Raw genomic sequence first — 16,777 nt, forward strand, 5'->3', positions numbered from 1 at the left:
AAAGTGCTGTTTTAGTTGTAAATTCATAGAAATTAGATAATTGGTCATTGGATTTTTGCTGTAACGAGATGATCTCTTATGGACGTAATCTAAAGCAGCATGAAAAGTTCTTTATYTCTTTGGTTTGGTTATCTTGTAACAGTTACACATTTTGTATTATTATTGCTATTTAAACGTGATTTTTTTTTTGTTTCTTTTCATTTCAGATCCTAAATTTCCTTTAATGATCTTTTGTGTGTTCATTTTCCACTTGAATAAAGAACAATCAGGGACATTTGAAAACTTGTGCCTTTTTATAGTGTATTTCCCAGAGTTGCTTGCTTCAGTTGTTATACAGAAATAGTCAGTACTTCTGAATGTTGACACACAGTCAAATTGACTGTATTCCACAAGCTATTATCTGTTAATCAAGCAGCAGTAATTGTTTATGTACTCTTATCTTGCCTAAATATTAAGATACAGTGTGTCAGCCTAACTTCAGGAGAGACCATCTGAATTAAGCTTAAAAACGAAGACTATTGTATTTGATAGCATCTTGCCAATTTTAATAGGTTATTTCAGTGAAGATCTGGCATCTGTCTTAGGTTTATTTAAATTAGTGTATTTTTCTCTTTTTTTCCATTAATTAATCTTGACTCAGGACCTACCTTACATATGTGATTAATCATCAGGTATAAATAATTTATAAAGAAAGACTTTGAGTAAATATTTTCCCTGATTAAATGTTTCTATTTATATGCTCTATATCTAGATACATGCAATTTCTTAAACTGTTTGGTAACATGAGTATAATGAGGATTACAGTATAACCAAAAGAATCACTTCTGGAACATGCATAGCAACTTTCCTTAAACACATCTGCAGGAACCATTTATTTCCTTTTCTCATCACTTTGGTATCATTATGTTATTATTTTATTGTTTATAATAGTAATTAAGTCCCTGTTTATCTGAGTTTCACATCAAAGCAGACATAATCAAAGATTTATTTTCCATATGTCTTCAAATTTGTGTTCATTGAAGAGAGATAGTTTTCATAATATGTAATTCATGGTATCATATGCAAAATTATGTAARCTTATGTGTGAATGAAATGTGTGTCTTCATCTAGGCCTGCCTACTACTTTGTTCTGAAGTGATGAATAAATTCTGCCTTGGAGTAGGATATACCATAATACATTATCCCAAAAGGGTGTTTTAAAAGCTATAGCCAGAAGCTTTCACCATTAGTAATCACTTTTTCCTTTAGACAATGTCTTAAGACTGTTTTGTGAGTTTAGTTTCTTAGTAAGTGATGATGGCACAATTAGAGATATTGAGAAGCAGTAGAACACTGTTATGAAATATTTCTACTGAACCCATTCTTTACKTGCTAAAATCTCTTTGACAGTTGTGGAGCCAGAGTGTGAGAAAAGTTCTGCAACCACTTACTACTGGTACAGAGAAGCACTGAATATTTCCAGCTCTCTGTCAGAGAGTGGAGGTTTAAATTGGAAGATGACTATCTGCTTGCTGGCTGCCTGGGTCATGGTATGCTTAGCAATGATCAAAGGCATTCAGTCTTCAGGCAAAGTGAGTATACTGTTTACCTGCATGACATTGGTTTACTTTGAAGCATTTCAGGGCATTTCTGTTCACCAAACACTCTCTTTACTCTGATGAAATCTGGAGGAGCAGGTTTAGTGCTGTGACTCAAACCTRTGTTCATATAATCTCAAGTAGAGGACTGTTAATAGTTAAGCATTAAAATTCTAGCAATGTTCTTGGAAATTGTAGTGATTTARTGGGAATGGAGTGAAATCTGAAGAAGAATCATTTTGCTTCTCATCAGCATAATTGTTGCAAGTAACTGTAGCTCAGCTTTATTGTGGAGCATGAGTCTGTGTRTTTTGAGTGTCTAAGGAAATAAGTTTCCCACATATGCATACTTCTGTCATTAACACAGCTGTTTTCCAGGATTCTGGATTGTTCCTTTTGACTGATGACTTACCATCCCTTTGCATCTGAGTACTGTTACCTTGTCTTCTTTCCTTTTTGTGCAGCCGGCTGGATTGTCTGGTTAAAGATTTGCTAGATCTGTTGATCTCKGTGATATTTCAGAGGAAAAATAATTAGTTCCAATAGCAAAATTCCTTGCTATAAAAAAGTTTGGCACTGATATGGAAATTTCTGTGACCTCCTTAAAGCATTTTAGTTAAAGAAACAAGAAGCAAGTTTAATGAGCACATCATTTTCTAAACTTGACAGAATAAATTGTCTTTTCAGTGATGGGTAATGAAAGATGAAATTTGATTGCTAGTTTTTGTTGTTTTGCCAGTAAGCTTTGCTTAGTGATTGAATTCACTGGTTATGTACTTTCCATGGATTCTTGTCCCCTTTCCTTCAGAAGACAAAAKGAGTTTCTATTCATACTGCATAACTTTACCATACCCAGTCAAAGTGGTTTTAATAAAGAGAAGCAATTATGCAACAGTTTACTTCTGTCTTTGTTTTCATTTCATTGAATTCATACTGAATTTCCCTGGAAGTCCGATGATTCTTTATCAGTTAGTGATAAATAACAGTTGTATTGTTTTCATACAGTATAGAATTTAACTTCTTTTACAGTCATGTGATTTTACTTTCTTCTGCAGAAACAAGGGTAATGGGAAGTGTTCTGCATGTTTCTTAGGGCATATGTTTATCAATTCAGTCATATATCCTAAGGATACTCAGTAGTGAATGAAGATATTGAAAAGAAAGTCCATGTTAAATGTCATGTTAAACTTTTTCTTACCTTCTTATATTTCAGATCATGTATTTTAGTTCCCTTTTTCCATATGTGGTACTTTTATGCTTTCTGATCAGAGGACTGCTCCTTAACGGGTCAGTGGATGGAATTCGTCACATGTTCACCCCTAAGGTGTGTGCTTAATTTCTGTTTGCAGAGTATTAAAGTTTCAGTTGCAATGTGACCATTTATGAACGCTCTCATTTAAGCTTATTGTCTTCATAGAACATTTGGCTGCATTTCTGTTTGCTTAAACTGCAAGATTGTTGTTTACCTCAGTGGCAAAATGCCAAGCCCTAAAGTCCAAAGGCTCTAAGTGTTCCAAAGGTCTGTGGAGTTGCCTCCCTTAGGTGAGGATTCCCAGAGATATATGCCTCTAAAAACCTAAGCAACTGAAAGTGCTAGTTAGAGGATTCAGGATGTTTAGAGAGCTTTAAATACTGAAAAGAGAAATGAATCTTCAATCTTGCCATTCTCTAATATTGAAATGTCTAGTTCTAGGATGTCAATGCCTTACTTTGAACTGTCATGGCATACATAATTATCTTGTCCCTTTTGAAAAAGTACATTTTTTTCTTCCTTTTTAGAAATAAATTAAAGCTGTTTACATAGTAGCCCAAAGTACAGTACTGTATTTAATAGTAAAGTGGTGTAAGTACTCACAACTCGGCTTTCCTTAGCAATTTTCTTATGACATGCGAGGATAGCAGCAGTTCTAAGCATATGTATTTTTACTGCCAATATTTTTACCAGGAACATGCCTTACACATCTTTAGATTTTCTAACTATGGAGGTGATAAGGGGTGTTATGAATCATTGTTTAGCTTGAAGATCTGAATTCTACCCACACCTATCTCAAATGCTTGCAACTACGTCTATACTATAGGAGAAGCATGTTTGAATAGTCAGAGCCATACTCAGGAATGCATAATACTGGGGTTCATATTGTGTTGCGAAATGGACTTTCCAACAAGTCCACTTCACAATACAGTTGAGAAGAATAGGACAATTACTTCAAAAATGAAAGCTAAATAATAAGATAATCAAAATCAATGCACATAGTGGCTAATGCTACATGACAGGGTTATGTCAGTTGTTTTGATTCCAGGTGTTTTGAGTCTGGAGAATTGTCATCCTATAAAAATGACCTTTGTCAGCTCTCACATTGATGTAGTCATGTTCCRCTTCACTCACTGTCACTGCTTTAAAGAGTCATTGTTGTGCAGGAACTTGCAGGCTGGTCAGGCAAATTTGGAAGACCTGAGGAACAGAAAAATGTAATGCCTGCTAACAAGAGAAAGTCTAGTGCAGAGGTGAAATGCAGGCCTGTTTAACATACAACCTGGCTTCTCAACCACAGTGTTAATATTTTCTTTGACTGGATAAGTATCACTAGGTACTGAGGGAAAACAAATATAAAATCTCCCCTTGGATACCAGATACCAACACCTCTTCTATATTCCCTGCTTCATCTGAGGTGGACTTAAAATAAGTTGCAGCTGATGCTTACTTTATAATTATGTTATGCTTAATTATGGAATCGTTTCAACTGTTCAGATAAGTGATATCAAAAGAAAAAATGTTCTTAATTTATTCGCCAGTTTCTAATTTTGTATCAAAATTTTAAATTGTGGCTTAAATTTGAAGTTAGGAAACCTGTTATGTCACGTGCATATGTGAATATAAACCCTAAAATGTATTTCATTGTAATATTTCGTACATGAGCACTGATTTGGACTGTAGGTTCATAAGAGACTACCTGGATAAATTCAGAACTCCCCCACTTGTTTCATTCACTCCACTGTGCTAACACTTCATTTGGGCAGCCAGACTACTAAAAGGAGTGCTAAACCAATGTGGCATGAAAATTGTCCAGGTACACAGATGTGAGAAGGGAGGGAGAAACATCTTTTCAGCCCAAWTAGCTGAGCAAATGACCACATTTTTGAGCGCAGATGATGGCAACAAATTCCCATAAATTATGCCACAATGGGAGAGGACTGATACACATTGGTGAAGGTGTGAGAACGCAGGACTAATGTACAAGGGGAGAATTGCTCTGTTTGGCATGGCAGTTGAACAAAGCAGAAAGCCTAGATAAGAAACTTCATGGAAAAGCTAAAGAAAGGTATGAAAAACCCACTGAAATCAGCTACTGCCGCTAAACTATAGGATTGCATGAAGGTGAAGTACAGACCCTCCAAAATTTCCCAGACAATACCTAATATAAAATCAATTGCAAATGTGTTTTGGAAGTCCAAGCTATGTTTATCCGAGAACACACTACTTGTGATGGTACCAAAGGATACATGGAGGAAAGCGAGATTTTGTTATTTCAACCATTTCGATTTGGTAAAGGGTGTTTCTCGGGCTCCCTCTCGTGGGAAAGCTGTGGCATGACAGTGTAATGCAGAGGTAGAACTGCGTGCAATAGCTACTTGTGCATTGTAATTATGATCCAAATTGTGAGTCAGAAACATATTTACTGTTGTAAACACCTTTTCTTTTCCCAGTTATATTGTATTTCAGCTACATATAAATGAATAAAGAAGCTATCTGCTACCTATCTGTAAAAAATATTTAYGGGAAACTGACAGTTCATTCAAAATATTGTAACAATAGCAGATTTATTTCTCTTCAGAGTAAGACAGTCAGTCTAATTATTCTGGCATCTATGCTGATATTTTTTAGTTTTATTTATATGAATAAATCTAGGACTTAAAAAAAATCACATGCATTAAGAGAGGCCCTGAATCAACTTGAGAAAATCGAATATTTAAAATTTAAATGTTCTTCTTTACTTCTTTTTTTGCGATTCAGTATCTAGAAGAATTTGAGATAGACAGATGATGACTCATAACTTTGTAACAAAACTTTCTTTTTGAAGGAGCAGTGCAGTTGATCATAGTGAGCAATACTGTTCAATTTTTTGATAAAAGGCTTAGTTGCCCATGAAATACATGACCCATTTAACACAAGGTTAAGTTCAAGGCATCTGACTTAAAAGATTTGACTCATGGACTATACAACTTGTGGTGGCTAGCATTCATTTCATATATTTCATTTTGCTTTTCATACTTGCATGTAATAGAATTCCATATAAGCATGTGTATCTCATGTTCACCATTTTTTTATTTGTTTGAAAAGTGATAGCAAAGCAATTTCAATCATATTCGTTGCATGTATTATGTGGGTCGATCAACCTAAAATACATCTTTAAGTCTAATAGAATTCAATACATATACTATAAATAAAAGATAGTTAATACAGTAAAAAACAATAATTCTCTCTTATTTCTTGGTATATCTAGCTGCTATTTCAGTTACATAGCTCCAGTAGTGTCTTCTTGTTGGGAACATACTGTATACCATGTTTCTCTTTGATATTTAGATAATATAAAATAAATAGAAATTCTGGCCCATAAGTTTGCCARCTTTGGGTGTCTCATTCAGCTTTCATTTCATCATAATGAAAATATGTTTGTAGTGGAGTACTAGCATTTTATAATGTAGGTTGTCTTCCTGATCTTTTTTCTGTTGGTTTTTTTTCATATAATAGAAATGCATTTTATAGCTGACATATATTATATCTAATTTCAAACAGCTTGAAATAATGCTGGAGCCCAAGGTCTGGAGAGAAGCTGCTACTCAGGTGTTCTTTGCCTTAGGGCTTGGATTTGGTGGAGTCATTGCCTTTTCAAGCTACAACAAGAGAGACAACAACTGCCATTTTGATGCTGTACTGGTGTCCTTCATCAATTTTTTCACTTCTGTGCTGGCAACTTTGGTGGTGTTTGCAGTTCTGGGCTTCAAAGCCAATATCATAAATGAAAAATGTGTTATCCAGTATGAATATCCATTTCTTTTTTTCAAATTATTTTTATGGCTTATTTAATTTATAAACTAACACAGATCACTGAGTTTGATCTCTCTGTTTTATTGTGTTTTACAGAAATTCAGAGAAGATTTTAAAACTTTTGAAAATGGGCAATCTCAGCCAGGATATGATCCCACATCATATCAATTTCTCAAGCATTACAGCAGAAGATTACAATTTAGTTTATGACATTATACAGAAAGTTAAAGAAGAAGAGTTTGGTTCTCTTGGTCTAAAATCTTGTCAAATTGAAGATGAACTTAACAAGGTGAGATTATCAAGTTTTAAATACTGAGATTATGAACAGATGAGTATTTGTAAGCCTGAAATAAACTGTGAAGTGTACCTACACAGAGTGTCAGCACAGTGTCCCTGTGAGCCGTGCACCTGTACAGACTTGGGTGAAAACATGATTGCATTCCAGCTCACTTGAGGACTTTTGGGTCTGATGTCTTTATATAGATTTTGCTGATTTATATTTTGATCATTATATAATTCTTCTCAGGAGGTCATAAGTTTTTAAAGCATTGTTTTTTAGAAGGATTGAGCATGAGGGTTTTTCCAAAGACTAAACAAGAGGTGTTACCTGTTCTATGTCTCAGACTGCAATGTATTCTAATGTTAAGATACGGTTATTAGATAGAAATACTGCTTCACTGAAAATAAAAAAAAAATCTTTACTTACTAGGTAATTATTTAACGATTGTCATCCTATTTTGAAATCTTATACTAAGCCAAATCTGTAATAGAAATTATAGTTTTATAGCTTTAGAGTGGGAATAGCAAATTGAAACACTGACTTCTGTATAGTTGCACCAGTGTCTGAAGATGAAGTATAAAACTGGTGACTTAGGCTTTAAAAGTTCCTATACTATTCCGGCCAAATTTAAATTTTAAACAGAAGTATAGAAATTAAGTCCTTTATATGCTTACTGGAGAAGGCAAGAGTGTATTTTGTAGTAGTCCTATATAGTAGCTCTCACACAAAATTATCMGTGAAAGAAAGAAAGAAGTTCTGGTTGGACACAAGAGGAAAATTTCATAATGAGAGCAATCAGCCATTGGATTAATCTCTCCATGGAAGTGGTGGTTTCCACAACATTGGACACTTTCAAGATTCAGCTGGACAGGGTGCTGGGCCATCTTCTCTAGACTGGTTTTGCCAAGAGAGCTTGGACCAGATGATCCTTCAGATAACTTCAAACCAAATAGTCTATGATTCTATGAGGGAATTGTGCTAATGTCAATCAACTAAAAAATTCTCATGTTTCAGTAAATAGTATTAATTGGGAGAACTGCATATTAGCAACTTCCCACTCAGCCTTCAAGATGTAATCAATGACACTGTATGAACACAAAGTCAGACTGTCAGGCTGTCACACTACCAAAATCCAAAAAACAAATATCTGAATAATGACATAATTTTTTTTCCTCACTGAYAGGCCGTTCAAGGAACTGGTTTAGCTTTTATTGCATTTACAGAAGCAATGACCCATTTCCCTGCTTCTCCCTTCTGGTCAGTCATGTTCTTTCTCATGTTAGTAAATTTGGGACTTGGAAGTATGTTTGGAACCATTGAAGGCATTATCACACCCATTGTTGATACCTTCAAAGTCAGAAAGGAAATTCTTACTGGTAAGTTATACAAACTTTCTTTTTTGCAGGGCAGTAAGCTAATTTTTTTTTTTTTTGAGAGTATGAAGTCTTTTATTTTGTTTTCTTTTTTTTTTTTGACATGAAAGTTTACAGAGCGTTTTGCAAAGCAGTAAATCACTGTATTCCAGACTGTACTTCCATGCATAGGCACATTAATATCTTTYCACATTAAACCTTTTCCTGATTATTACTGTAGCATAAACAGCCTAAATCTTAAATTTTAATGGAGCACTGATTTCTGTTACAAGTTTCTGCACAGTCCTTTTGGGCTCTAGCAGAATACTTTTTTAGTCACAAATCAGAGAAACAAAGGAAAAAGAAAGAATGGAAATACATTGTAAATTACTACAAATTATTCCTAAGTAGGCCAAATGAAATCTTAATTTATGATGAAATTTTTATTATGCCAAAATCAGTGCAGTTTCTYTCTAGAGCAACTTATTTTTCTCTTTTGAATGTTTACAAAATCTTAAACAAGCTGTCTAGTTGTTTTGTTTGGGGGGGATTTAATTATTTAAATCCCAAAATTATTTGAGGTGTACCGTATTCATGTAGCTCTGACTTGTAGGGATTTCTCTTTTTTATATAAAATACCAGCAAAAGTGTGAAAGTTAGGTTTCTGAAGACCTTCAGGACAGTTGTAAGGGACTTGGTGTGTTATGCACAAATTCAGGTTTCATAGTGATGCCTGTGAGAGGTGGGATAGAAAATAAAATTTTTAAAAAAGGTGTTTTAACATGATCTATCTCTATGAAGGAAATAACTCTCTGAGAGAAATAATAAAAGATTTTATAAGAGTGAACTGTGATGCAGAAGAGCACCGCTTTTCACYCAGCTGTTTTCCTTGCCTTACTTAGATAATAAGTAATATAGGATATATAAAAATATCAAATTCTTCAAAAACGTAAATCAACTGGTTTTTCAGAAGTCCTAAGCTATTGAGCATTTAGTGGTCTTTGTGGGTTTTTTAATAAGATMGTAAATTCTTGCTGAATAACCAATGCAGCAGTTAGAAATTAGCTGTTCTTCCCAAGCAGGTATGCAAATACCATAATGTGTAATAGTCATTACACAGGAATACTGGAGCATTTTACAGTAATTCCTTGTTGCTCTGTTTGACCAAAAAAAACCAAAAAGGAATATTCAAGAACTGCCTTTCTCTTGTAACTTTTTTAAGTGGTGTTCATGCATGATTTTAGTAAACTCCGCTGTACTCAAAAAATTACAACTTGATGTGGTTTTATAATTAACTTATAATAATGAAACATGTGGATCATTTTTCATGCAGTATTGGTGTCAAGTATTATGGATTATATTATTATGGATTATGGCTGCAACAGGTTTTGTGCTTACAAGACAAAAACTTTCACCTTTTACAGAATTGTGAGCGCATTTGCAACTCTTTGGTTCCAATTAAATCCCTTTTGAGTTCAGGGAAACCAGCTTGAATGCTTGAAGTTATTTTGCATTCAACATTGTGCCCTATGCAGAGTGGTGGAAAGCTCAGAAAGTCATTATCTAATAGTTCCTGCAAGGTTGAAAAAAGAGATTAGTCTTCTACCACAGTATTTGAAACAGTGTCGTTGTCTTACTTTCAGTACTATAATCAATAATAATTGATTATCTCAGATTCGTGCAATGGATGATAATAATTTCACCTAATTTTGGAGTATTAGGTGCATCCTTAGCCTAAGTTCCCTGAGAAGAATAAAGAGGGCGTTTGATTCTTTCAGTTAAATCTTATTGATGGTCAGCCTGCAACTGATTTCACAGTTTATTGAACTTTGACTTCCTTTATGTTTACTTAAGCATTAAGTCATGTTACTGACAGATTTAGTAGGAGAAAATTACATTGAGATCCCTTATACAGGATCAGCTTTTCAACAACTGTGTTTTGGGTTGTTCCTGAAGAAGGAGCAGAAATGTTGCTCGATRCACAAACACATTTAGACAGATCCTAATAAAACTTCATGCCATGAATTATCTTCTAAGGGATGTCTATTCAGCCTTTGTATTTTTGAGAATCACAGTCTGAAACTTTTTCACTTAATTTTTTTCCCAATGTTTTCACTTCTAAGTTCTTTTCACTTTTGAATTCCAAAAAGTGACCTGGGACCAGTTAACATGGTATATAATGCTTTGCCTACTTATTGATTTCACCCTTGCATTCACATTATGTTTAGTGAGAAATAGTCACTTGATTAATCTCTGCTGCTTAATCAGACTGCTGTAATATGGCAATTCTAGTAATTCTAATTTACTTACTTTCCATTTTGTGAGGAAGAGGTAGGATTCTGAATACAATAAAATGTCTTCAACTTATGTGAAAGAAAATGCCAGTTCCTCTTTGTGGAACTTTGTTGTGGTTATAGCTCACATTTCTGTCCTTTATTCCAGTCATTTGCTGCTTGATAGCATTTTTTATTGGCCTGATCTTTGTGCAACGCTCTGGAAATTATTTTGTGACAATGTTTGATGACTACTCAGCTACTCTGCCCCTGCTTATTGTGGTCATTTTGGAAAATATTGCGGTCATCCGAATTTATGGAATAGACAAGTAAGTGAAGGAAATGTATCTCCCTGTCCATATCAACATGATTCATTACAATAATCATTGCTATTTTGATTATGTTGTATGAAATACTTGTGATATACACAAATACAAGTAAGTAGAAAGCATGTCAGTCTGGTCAAGAATCTGGTCTGTTATTAAGAACAGGATTGGAGCAAGATACTCTACATCAGGACAGTATACTGAAATCCAAAGAATGATTGCAACAGGTCCAAAGAGAGGAATATGCAGTAAAAGAGACCAAATTAGGCAAGTTAGAAGGAGGCTGGTTATGAAAGTATAGGGAATTTTTATCAACAAAGACATCAAGAGAAAGATTTCAAGAATAACCGCAGTCTAAGCAGCAGATGAGGATGAGTGTTTCAGTGTAGTATTCCAGGCAGCCAAAAAGGAAAATTCGTATGCTGGAATCAGTGCTAAAAGGAGCCTGAGCTGAAGGAGACTTTTAGGAGAGGATAAGTAGGATGGAGACAATGGAAGGCATTAAAGTAAAAATAACAGATTCATGTTCAGCTGGAAGAAGAACTGGAGAGCTCTGAGAGAGAAGGCTATCTAGAGAGGGCACAATCCATTTGTAAGTTCAGCTTCTTTTTAATGATGTAATTTCAGTATAAATACACAATAGAATGACTCAAGCTGTGCAGTTAAAATTTTTTTCAGAGAGTTTACATGACAGAATCTTCACACGTGTAACTGCTTTGAAAGCATACTTACTCCTCTAAGAGCTTTTTGGAGATGCACATTTCAATAGGGAGTGCAACCACAAGGGAGTTTAAAAAATCATTGCTTGTGCACAGTCCAAACTAATTATTTCTAAAGCCATTCACTTYTTCTACTGGCTCTGGAACCATGTACTCTCTCATCAGTACAAAAATAGGAGTTTTGTTCATGTCATAACAGTGTATTGAGGAACAAGGAGRCAGTTTTATACCTTGGCAAAGTTTTATTTCAGGAGCTTATATGATGCAAACCATAGCTTATGCATAAAGTTGGTTTTTTAGACTGCAGTGCACTTGTGGTTCAAAATTAATATTGCAGAATCTGTAAGATGTGCTGRTAAACAACCCAGTAGACGTACAAGAAAATGCAAAAAACAATCTTATAAAAACAAGGTGAGTTTAAATATCTTCCAGCACAGTCCAGCAAGCAACTTACTAAGTCGCTGCATTGTGTAACAATTCCTTTAGTTCATCTGGTCTGAACTGGTAATATAAGCTTAATTTTTCAGCCCATCAAGTAATTTGAACTGCAGCTATTTCTAGATACACATCTTTTCCAGTGCGTTGCTTGCCTCAGATTAGTTGTTATGTACCAATTATAGGACACAAAATCACAAYGTCTGCACTAACAGTAATGTTTCAATCCCTTCACAGATTTATGGAGGACCTGAAGGATATGCTGGGTTTTTCTCCAAGCCAGTATTATTACTACATGTGGAAGTATGTTTCACCATTTGTATTGTTATGTTTGCTGGTAGCTAGCATCGTCCAGATGGGGTTAAGTCCTCCTGGTTACAATGCTTGGATTGAAGACATGGTATGTATATAATATGTATGTATGGTTTGTATGCTTATACACTACCATCATCATCATAGTGTTCGTATCTGAAGCACTTGAGAAATGCATGAACAGACAGAAAAATTGCAATTAGAAATTGTAAATCAGTGTAAATAATGACATGGTTCCCTTTATCTCAAGTAACTGATGTAAAACCAACAGTTTTTTAATTTTAGAGTAGTTCTGCTTTAAAATATAACTGATTGACACAACCCTTTTTGCTGTGGGTGCCTTTTAGTTTGTTGAAGTATGATGAAGAAACTCTTAAGGTTGGGAGACGTTGTTCGCATTCATTAAGTCTTATTTTATGCCAGGAAACAGTCAGGTGATAGCTGCATAAATAATTTCAGATATCACATCAGGTCTTTTGTGTGGAATTAAATACTGAGATTTAGMCATGTCCTATTTTTTTTCCTTTGGGAACACATGTCACAATGAAGGTAGCAGATGTATTAGAACCTGCCTGTGATAAGAACTTGTCAGGGTGAGCAGCAAGTTAGTTCTGAGCTTTGGCTTCAAAAAGAAATTCAGTCAAGGTAACTCCTAAGAGTTCTGCCAGTTGTAGGCTCATGAGCTAGTTCTACAGGCTGTTTATGCAAACTGGAAAGACAGCATAATGTAAGAGAAATGCATCTTGGGAAAATTGTCCAAATTAGGGGAAATTGCAGCAAAGGTAGGTAAAGGGTAAATACAGGAGGTGAGCTTTATTATTAGGTAGATGTTAGCCTCTATTCAGACAACTGCATGATTCTCAGAAATGCTCGTTATATTTGATTCCTGTCCTCAAAAAYTGGAAATACATTAGAATGCTGAACAGCACAAAATTAGACAAGTGGAGCCTGTTGGTCCGTGATGCATGGATGCAGTAGAGGTGTGGGGTGTAATTGGTGCCCCCATAAATGAATTATAGTTTACATGAARTTTATGCAAGGTTCAGTAACTGAGATGGTCCCTTTCTAGACCAGCTATTAGCCTACAGAACAAGGGCTAATTTTCCAGTCATGGTTACAGGAATCACTGCACACTTGTCTGTTCTGGACATCCTTTAAAGGGTCAGGGCACAGCTACAGAGAAATGTAACAGAAAGTATAAAGTGAGCATCTTGATTGGTGTGCTGCTAGAGTGCTCTGAACATCTCAGAAACTGTTCAACAATATTTTAGTCCTGCTCACTGGCAGAAAGTCAGCAATCCTACATCTCCATGACTGTTCAAGTTTGAGATCTTGTAGTGGTGCCCACACTGTRGGTGCAGGTTGACAAAAAGGTGAGTATGCACTTGAAAACTACAGAGCTCAGTGAGGACTGCAGGTAAAGATGTGTTAATATATTTTCTATTTCTGTGTTTCTCAGGCTATGGAAGAGTTCCACAGCTATCCCACATGGGGAATGATTGTCTGTATATCTTTGATGGTCTTGGCCATAYTGCCAGTCCCAATAGTCTTTATGGTGCGCCGTTGCAACCTTATCGATGACAGTTCTGGTAGTTTGGCATCTGTATCCTACAAAAGAGGTCGGATAATAAAGGAACCAGTGAATCTGGAGGGAGATAATACAAGTCTGATTCATGGGAAGAGTCCAAGTGAAGTGCCATCTCCAAATTTTGGCAAAAACATCTATCGAAAACAGACTGGATCTCCAACTCTGGACACTGCTCCAAACGGGCGTTATGGTATTGGGTACCTGATGGCAGACATGCCTGACATGCCAGAGTCTGATTTGTAACTACACAAAAAAAGTGCTGTTTGTTCTCCTCTCACTGATCATGGCCCTTCTACRAGAAGTTGTCAGCTTCACTTGCTAGGATGCGATCTCAGGTGCTCCACAGCAACAGTCTTTAAAATGTCAAGACTGTACCTACTGGTTGAGAAAACTCCCTTTGGATTAATTCTCTGTGTTTTTATTTGCACTGGAGGAAACATGTTAAATTCAATGGCAGCCCACATCTGCCAGCACAGCTGAGAATTTGATTCTTTAATTAATTTTTAAATTTAAATGGGTAACACTTTCTATTTCTGAAGCCCAGGTCTCACTCAAATGATAAAATATTTCTGAGGTGATATCATTGAAAATCCTTTTTTTTTTCTGCTGAATTTCAGGTTAACTCCCAGTTATTAGTGGTGAGCTCAGTAGTAGTTCATCAAACCCATATCTGTGTAAACACTTGTATATACCTTATGTAGATATGCTGTACTTATTTTATTAGCACTGATAATTACTTAGGCTATTAGCTGAGTAAAAAACAAACCTGCAAACTATTTTCTTATGTAATAGCTGTATAGAGCAATAGTATTAGAAAATCAAGGAGTAGACTTATAGGAAGATGATCAAAGATTCCCTGTTCACTGGGGACTGCATAAACTGTGGCTGTATATTTTGTGTAAAATATTTGCTTTTTCAGTGTGAAAACAATGTTAGAGTGAGTCACTCCAAGAATCTTAAGGATTGTGCAGATTCTGCATTTTTTTCTATGCTGTGTGCCTAAAAAAGACCTTGATATTTATTGTGGTTACAAGATTACATATATATTATATTTATATAATATACTTGTAATGTAAATATGTATATTATTCTGTATGTAATCGTTTCAAAAGTTGAAGCAAGATGGCTTTTTTAATTAGTCTCCTTCAGTTTTGCTTCTGTTTTATGCAGATAATTTTTTTCAGTCAGTAATTGTTAAGAACTGTATGGCATTACATTTTAACCTACAAATAAAGAGATTGATAAGGTATTTCTCTGTGGTATCCTAATACACTTATTATAACACAGCCTGCTTTTTCCTCATCTGGACCATCTGAAAGAATGACAATTATCAGATGAATAGAGATGCTAAAAAATCTTGAAAACCAGAAGTGCTAAATCAGTTATCTTGGTAAACTCTTGGACAGGCACATTTACTGTGAATACAGAAGCTGATGTAGCATTGTAAACTGGCAGGATACTCTGGAAGCTAGTAGTACCTGATCTGCTCCTTACCTTAAAGTATTTTAAAGTCAGCATAAATTCTGACTTTGCTACCTGTAATAAGCAAAGAACAGAACCTACTTACATTGTCCCAGCATCAAAAAAAAAAAMCACCAGAATTATTTCACTGAAGCTTTGTGTCTCAAGAGTACAGTTTTGAGGATGTCATTATGGAAAAGCTATGTCAAATAAATGGAAATAACCAAAATCTTAAACCAAAGCACTTTTGGAACTTGATAAAATTCCTTATGGGTAACACTTTTGTCACAGGAGAGTAATCCCAGATAATTTTCCACTTCTAACCTGAGAGCTTTTGAAATCATTTTCCAATCATGTGAAAGTTGAACTAGTAGCGTGAGTTGACAAAAAACTATATATAATTATCAGGCTTATTTTACATGTGATAGAAATTGTACACATAAAAAAAGCATTTTAAGTAGTTCTCTAAAATGCACGTAGTGGAATACAGAGGATAGAGCTGGCATAATTGAAGCAGGTTGTTCTTTTATAACTGATGAATTGGCAATATTAATATGTACATAATGGATCAGCATTAGAGACACAGAGCAAGGATGTACAAAATACTCCTGGTGTGGCAGACTATCAGCAAATTTCCACCATCATACCACATCAGGCTTCTAAAGTGACTGTTTGGGATAGTTGTTGTGCATCCCTCTGTGCCCAGTCCATGGAGTGCAGAATTCTGTTCTTACAGACAATTTTCCTGTACTGAAATGCTTTTACTTACATAAACCCTAGTTTTCAGTGTGAAGTCATGGTCAAATATTTGCTGCTGCAGAAGAGCTCTTAAAATGGATGTGAGCAAGATCTTATTATCAAAGAGCAATAGCTACTTCTGTTTAATGCATGACAAAGGGGACTAATTTACTTTAGCAGACTGCTGGAGAATATTCTGCTGGAGAATATATGTCTGCCCTTTTGCTTTTTACTTGAACACTTTTAATGAGTATTAATATTTTCCACTCATTCAAACCACAACTTCCCAATTGGTTGCTTCCTATAAATTCCAGTTCTCACGTGTCACCTCAGCTTCATAAAATGTTTCAGGCTTGAGAAAGCCCAGAATGTATGTCCTGTCTACTGTCAGATGTTCAGTTCATAATCTGATAATAACTATGATTGAACACCCTCAAGTGCAGAAGTTCTTTAGCCTGGCTTAGTATGGTCTTARAAAGACACAGGCTGCGCAGTCTACAAAAGTACGAGTGGTCAAAAAAAATAGCTAGGTGTGCAGGTTTAAAAAACCTAAAAGTAATTACTATAAAGTGCAACATCCAGTTTCTTATGTATTAATGAAAGAGCTGCTGAAGCAAAGTGAAACTTTTTATGTACATTTGCTCTTAAGCCAAGGGAATTTACACTGCT

General features: G+C 35.2%; 1 protein-coding gene across 6 annotated transcripts in view; it reads left to right on the forward strand.

Annotated features, from left to right (window-relative positions):
- Positions 1-15,305, forward strand: part of SLC6A15 (solute carrier family 6 member 15) — a 35,741-nt gene extending 20,436 nt beyond the window's left edge. For 4 of the 6 annotated variants that reach the window (XM_057374764.1, XM_057374763.1, XM_057374766.1 and 1 more), the window contains 8 exons: positions 1,390-1,571; positions 2,791-2,901; positions 6,373-6,614; positions 6,721-6,913; positions 8,088-8,280; positions 10,699-10,858; positions 12,247-12,409; positions 13,781-15,300. In XM_057374764.1, coding sequence (XP_057230747.1) covers positions 1,390-1,571; positions 2,791-2,901; positions 6,373-6,614; positions 6,721-6,913; positions 8,088-8,280; positions 10,699-10,858; positions 12,247-12,409; positions 13,781-14,152 — 1,616 coding nt within the window. In that variant the 3' untranslated portion in view covers positions 14,153-15,300. Of the gene's footprint in view, positions 1-1,389; positions 1,572-2,790; positions 2,902-6,372; positions 6,615-6,720; positions 6,914-8,087; positions 8,281-10,698; positions 10,859-12,246; positions 12,410-13,780 lie in introns of those variants that run through there. The other 2 variants (XM_057374767.1, XM_057374768.1) reach the window with 2 other exon arrangements.
- The last annotated feature ends 1,472 nt before the right edge of the window (positions 15,306-16,777 follow it).

This window comes from Malurus melanocephalus, unplaced genomic scaffold, assembly GCF_030028575.1.
Source record: "Malurus melanocephalus ecotype Western Australia unplaced genomic scaffold, MMel_1.1 scaffold_232, whole genome shotgun sequence".
NCBI classification, from domain to species: domain Eukaryota; kingdom Metazoa; phylum Chordata; class Aves; order Passeriformes; family Maluridae; genus Malurus; species Malurus melanocephalus.